This window comes from Solanum pennellii, chromosome 5, assembly GCF_001406875.1.
Source record: "Solanum pennellii chromosome 5, SPENNV200".
Classification (NCBI taxonomy): Eukaryota; Viridiplantae; Streptophyta; class Magnoliopsida; order Solanales; family Solanaceae; genus Solanum; species Solanum pennellii.
The window spans coordinates 5,049,749-5,056,689 of NC_028641.1; the positions used below are offsets into that span (position 1 = coordinate 5,049,749).

A 6,941-nucleotide genomic window follows, 5' to 3' on the forward strand; every position below is an offset into this window, starting at 1 on the left:
GATATGGACTTATGACTTAGTCTTGAATAATGAATATCACCTTGTTCAATTATCAACATTTTTTTAATTTATATGAATCTGATTTCTCATTCAAGTCTTTATGGTTTAGGTTTAATTACGGGTTTGGATATGAATATTTGAATTAACAAAAAAATATCATTTCTCATGATTTTGGTGTTCTTATTAATAGCTTAGAGTTGTGATATGTTAATCGAATAAGGTGAAGAACATTTGTTTGTTATTCGTGTAGCATATACCCGAACCTTACCAATGGTATTCTTGTTTATTTTCTACAAATTATCATGCCTCCAGAGGAACAAAGACTACGTTTACCTTCTCCTGATCGACTAAGCAACCTTCCCATTCATTTAATCGATGACATTCTAAGTAGGTTGTCTTTTCGAGATGTTGTAAGAACTAGTACACTTTCTGTGGATTGGCAATATACTTGCCGTAGATTTCCAGAGGTGAAATTTGATCAAACGGTCTGGGAAACACAAGGGGACTTGGCATCCCCTACCATTGGATTTATCCCTATTCTCGATTGTTTCTTCATGTTTCATATAGGAACAACACTGAAAGTTACCCTTGACATTGCTAGTCTAAAAGTATGTCCTAATGTTGATCGTTTGATACATTTGCTTGATACAAATTTCATTCAACATTTCGTCCTTAAACTTCCATTTACTTATCCACCATACAAGATCCCTTACTTCTTTTTTAATTGTTCAGCATTGAGGTATTTGTATCTCATGGAATGTGAAATACATCTTCCACGCTTCTTTCAGGGATTTAATAAGTTGATTAGCCTGAAATTAAAATTTGTAACGTTATCTTCTGATACATTTGAAAGTTTGATCTTTAATTGTCCATTGCTTGAGAATTTAGTGCTAAAAGACATCAACAATCCGTACCTCATGAGTATAAATGCTCCTAAGCTAGTGTCATTTGTCTTTCGTGGAGATATACAATTGATATATCTAGAGAATGTTCCTCTTCTTTCCAATGTTCAGTATGAGCCTAAAGAATTAGTTCTAGAGGAAAAATATGGTTTTGACAATATTTTTTCGTCTATTCCTGCTCTAGAGTATTTCAGCTGGGATCATTTTGAGGTAATTTTGCTTCATTTTACTTGTATTTTCATACATGTACTTTTCTTTTTGGCATCCTGATTTTTGTCATTTTATTCATAGGTCGATATTGGATCAACTGAATTTATACCAACAAGGCTTCCATCCGTTCTTAACTGTTTGAAACGCCTATTCATATCTTGGATTACTCTTGGAGAGTTTTTTGAGCTTTCGTTTGCTCTTTGCATGATAAGGAGCTCTCCAAATTTGGAAGAAATTGAAATTCAGGTTGTCACTAATGTTTATTTTTCTCTCTATCTTTTCCATGTTTTTATATTCGTATGTAATGAATTTGATGGTTTTTTCTAATTTTTTCTTAGGGGTGTATCCTTAATGATGGGAATTATTTCGAATCTGTGCCCCAGGAGGTTGTTGATGAGATTCCTGCAAGCTTCTCGGACATCACATTTAATAATCTGAGGACAGTTAAGTTTTATGATGTACTATTAGAAGAGGGTGAAATGCAGCTAATCAAGGTTTTATTGGCAAATTCTCCAGCACTGGTGAAATTGGAAATCAAGCCTAGTCAAATGGAAACTGACAAATCTCTCAAAGTACTCGCGGAGATAACAAAGTTTCAACAGACATCATCTAAAGCAGAAGTTGTGTATCTTGTTGACTAGTACCGTTATCACAATTCTGCTTAATATTTGGCTAAGATGTTTTGGAAGTGCAAACAGAAACGAAACGTTTGGTTGATGAAGTAGTTAGGCTGTGTTTTGCCTTTGATTTAAGGTACTATAAAGATTTTATATGCTTGGAAACATAGAATTGTAAACCTAGATGAATGTTTTGAATAATCTGTTTGGGAACAGAGATGGTTTTTACATTTCATCGTTGTCCTTAAATGATATATGATGTGATTTGTCATATTCAGTCCTCTTGATTATTTTTTGTATGTGACATTTAATACCGCAAAATAGTTAAACTTCATTTTATAGGTCAGTTACAAATTCAATTTTTGGATTTTGTGATCTTCTTTTTAATTAAAAAATCTTCATTTTTATATATAAGAGATCTAGAAATACCAAGAGATATCATTTGTTTAGTATTATAGACACAAAATTCCTGCATTTTAGCCACTTTTATGCAAGGGCGAATGTAGAAGGAGCAAAGGTATATTCATTTGAATTTTCTTGGCAAAAACTTTATATGATATATATATATATATNTGTCTTTGTACATTGTATGGTGTTTAAATTCACTAATTTAATTATCATTTTTTTAGCAGACCATGAAAAATAGGAATGACAATAAGGCGAACCGGATGTGGGGCAGGGTAGGTTTAAGGCTATTTGAGGCGGGGCGGATGCGGGGCGGGTTGAAGTGGATTTCTTTTTAATTAATTTTGGGCGGGTGGGTTGCGGGTATATGTGATTTTATGTGGGTTCAAACTTAATTTTGTACTTCTTACATGTTATAGAATGATAGAAAATTATTTATTAAGATAATTTCATTAAAGCTACTAAAATATTCAAGATAATAAATGAAAATGGTTCAATAAAAAATATTACAATTTCTTGCATGATTCTCAATTGACCTCTAAAAATAAAATTTAAAGTCACTATCCTATTATATTAATACTACTTAATGAAAAAATGAAATTATTTTATGAATTTTATTTTTAGTATCAACATAACTAAGAAAAAAAGAAAATATTATGAAAATTATGCAGAGCAGGTCTATGTGGGGTGGGGTGGGGCGGGGCGGGTTGAAAATGAAAAGTTTTGCTATCCGAGGCGGGGCGGATTAAAATGTTTGTGTGTTAAGCTCAACCCACACCGGCCCCGCGCTACACCACCCCATTGTCATCCCTAATGAAAAAGTAGGAGGTTGTGTAGTATAATTCTTTATATATATCCACAAAATAATTTTATCAATAATGTTATTGTGTACTAAAATATTTTTAAAAAGAACAAATAAAATAATTAAACTTGGTGAAAATTGAGTTGAGTTGGGTCTTGACTCATTATCTGCTCCGTTTTGGCTCAATTCGTATTGATCCAATTAATTCAGTTTGAATTGGATCTTGAACCGTTTGTTATCTTGACACAATATGATTGAGTAAAATTGATCTAATTTGCTCAATTACCGGCGATAACAATGCTTGATATTAAAATAGAAGAAAAATCAATGAAACAAATACACTTATACATGAAAAACTATTCAAAAATTACCAAATAGTTATCCTCTTTTGGGTGAGTCGCGATTTATTTGAGCAAATGAAGATTAGCCTAGAGATGCTTACAACCAAATTGTAGATAGTTTTGTGTATTTACTATTTTTCTATGAAATAAAAAGATAAGCTATAAATAGTAATTATTTTAAGTATCCACAACTAGTATTACTAATATGATAATTACATATCATAAATTAGTTGTACCATATAATTTTTATTTTATTTTAATAATTAAATAGATTACATCATTTCATTAGATTATGTGTTGCGCAACAAAAAGAATAACATTTTCTGTGGAATCCTTTAAATTGGTCCTTTTATGTTCATTAGGGTTAAAACCTCCACTCGATTCAATCACGAAAGATACAGTAGCGTAAGATAGGGCAAAGGGAGATTAATTTCGTTTTCTGCCTCGCATACGCTCGTTCAAAATGTTGGTATGTAAATATATTAATTTCTTTATTAGCATAAATGTTTATGCTTTTACATGCTGTATCAGAACCTGAAACTTGCACTAATGATTTTCACTCATGAAGTAACTTTATTTTGTTGTGAGAGGCGGACCCATATTCATATGTGTGGTGCATATACATGTATATCTATCTCTGGCAAAAAAAGTTATAATTAACAACGCACTCTTAATGAGTGTAGAGCTACCCTTGTGCTAGAGGAATCGCCCACAAAACTAAGGTTTTGAATCTAGCTAAAGACTTTATTTGTTTTTAAGTTAATTGTGGGGGGGGGGGGTAAATTTAAAATTCACTTAGTCAATTACCATTAGTTGTAATCGACTTACCTACAAGTTAGCAGGAAGATAAACAATAATAGAAAGTTGTAGTAAATAATTAACACAAAAGGTTTTATCCATGTTCGGATCACCAATGCGGTGTCTAGTACATTCCCCTTTGGTTTCAAGAGTTTTCCATAATAGATTGGAAGAGATCTTCGTGTTACAACAATTTGAAATTTTATCCCGTTTCATATGCAAATCAAATTTCTACCTTGACACTGCCTCAACTTTTATACCTACACTCATATTCTTTCTTTTTTCTTTAATTTTCATTTGTATCACTCACATGTTTACGAAGCTTTATGAAAGACCAAAGAAAACTATTTTCTAAGCTAAGTGAAGTTGCATACTTTACACTACAAATCTAGGTCGGTTTATTTAGATGATGATCTATGCTCTTGTAAGGAAAACCCCATGGGATTTATCTCAATCAAGGATCAATTTAGGGAGTCCTTGATTGAGGCGATTTAGTTGATCTGTATCCAGAAAGTAAATCTCTTCATCTTCTTTCATTTTTCTGGTTTGATCTTTTTCTTGTATGATCGACATACTTCTTATCTTGTGGCTTGATTCATGGCTCTTTCCTTTATTGATGATTCGGTTGTGATCTTTGCCAAGTGTGCAAGTATTTTACTTCATTTATACTTTCCTTTATGTGCTGATCAACACATATATTCCTTTCCTTCTTTTGTCCCTTAGATTTGAGGCTCGCCTTTTCAATGCTTCTCTGCAACTTCAAGTAAATATTTTCCTTCTTGAAGTCGTTTGCGCTGATGATTTCCTTTTTGAATTTGTGACCTACAAAAATTGAGATCAACGCGTTAAGTGTCTATTTTCAAAATCAACTAACTCTAAAGAGTTAACAGTCTCCCTTTTTTTATAATGATAAGATTGATCAGAATTTTAATAGTAATCTTGAAAGTCAATTTTACTTAGAAATTTAATTGTTCTTCCCTGAGGTTTCATGTCTTAGTTCATCGATTTATGCAACTCTCCCTGACTTATCTCCCCCATATCACGGAGCGGTAAGAAGATAGATTTGTTTTCTCCCCTTTGTCATGATATAAAAGAATAGCGAAAAGCGTACTAGATTAAAGCAAAGACAACAGATACCAGAGTAGTCTAAGAGTCAGAGAGACAAAAAAAAGTAGTCCAAGAGATAGAGAGGTACATGCCCTATTGAAAGTTAGTACAAAAAGTAAAGGTTCAGCCAATAGGGTTAATGACCAACCCAAAAATACTTGAGGGAGTTAATCACTTACAGAAGGTGTTGTATGATAGTTCCACATTCCGCGAAAGACTAGAGTATGAAGTCTGAGTTGTAACAACAAACTCATTGTTGGAGGTGTTGAATCCACTTTTGAGAGAGTCAACTTGTTGGATCAAGCGATTTACCGTTGAGGTACCTTTCTGCTTAATCGTTGTCATGTCAATGCACAACTTACCGATATCAGTGCTAGAGTCTTTCTGTAAACGAAATACCTTTTCCACAGCATCATGAAGGGTCTCCAAGTTCCGTTCTACAGCTAAATGTCTATTTTTGACCTCCTCATTGTCCAGCAATAAAAGAGTGACGAAGTCCGCCGAAAATTTTAGGGCTTGGCAAACTTCGCCCGAGCTTTGACTAAGTCCTTTTTTACTCACTTTTCACCAACCTGCACATACCCCATACTAGAAAAAGTGCGAGAATCATAAGTTGCATTATAAGAGAGGGGGTAAACATAGAAATATCCACAAGACGGTCCACAATAATGCTCGAGATGAGAAAACTATAGGGCAGAGTTGCTGAAACATTCAAGTCTTCAACACTTTATCACATATACACCTTGAACCATTCTGCCAAGTTGATGCGGTAATTTCTAAGCAGGAAGTAGAGAACAAATACATCACGAGTAGAAATATTACTCAAGGAGTCCTTCCTGGGAATAAGAGTTGTGTCCAGGACATGTGCGAGAACACGATTCTCAAAACATAGAGATAAGGGCCTAAAGTCAGAAATGTCACAATCGGGTTCAACCACAACTCGCTTTTCACCATCTCGAGAAACATCAATTTCATTAGGCCATGTTTCGTTCATGTACGGAATTACCCTAGAGAATTTAGTACCAAACACATCTTCAAATAACTTTTCATTGATGATAAAGCGTTTACCCTGCACCAACGATTCTAACTCACCACTGTTAGGTGAGATGCATAGATTTGCATAGAACAGGCGAACCGATTCGTCAAAAAGCTCAAGACCACACAAAGTAAAAAAGAGAGACATTTTCTGATATTTGAGATAGGAGCTTACCGGGCAGTGCTACTCCCTTAATCTTTCCTTCTCTTTTTGTTTTAAAAATGTTCACTCTTTGTGTACAAAGCTTTATCAAAGATGAAATAAGATTACAAATAAGTTCAAGTGAAGTTGCGTGCTTCACACAACTGGCAGAGGAGGTTTTATATAGTGTAAGCTCTTACCCAAGGGTGTTTGAATCAAGGATCTTGGATCTTATCCTTGAGTCATTTGTAATTGATATGCTGAATGATCATGTCAATATTAGATATGTGCATAGATCAATTTTTTCATTGCGTCAGGATCTTGAGTTGGTCTTGAGTCTTGGCTTGATAGTTGTATGTGATTTGATCCTTTCCTTAAGTTGATTTGTCTTGTACTCTTTTTAGATACTGGTCTGATGATGTTTCCTTAATTTTGTCCCTTGATTTTATCTTCGATATCCTTGATTGATTTTCCTTGAATGCGGCTTTGATTTCAAATGTTGTGAGAGTTGATCTGATTGAAGAAACATTTACTTTTCATTCTTCACTGGTGCTCCTATCCTTAGTGTGATCACTGCGAGCA

The 6,941-nt window shown here is 33.8% G+C and overlaps 1 protein-coding gene across 1 annotated transcript; it reads left to right on the forward strand.

Annotated features, from left to right (window-relative positions):
• Positions 1-302: 302 nt before the first annotated feature.
• LOC107019220 (F-box/FBD/LRR-repeat protein At1g13570-like) lies at positions 303-1,753 on the forward strand. The gene is made up of 4 exons (XM_015219777.1): positions 303-608; positions 1,014-1,112; positions 1,194-1,358; positions 1,451-1,753. Exons 1-4 carry the CDS (start codon positions 303-305, stop codon positions 1,751-1,753), a joined length of 873 nt encoding a protein of 290 aa, XP_015075263.1.
• The last annotated feature ends 5,188 nt before the right edge of the window (positions 1,754-6,941 follow it).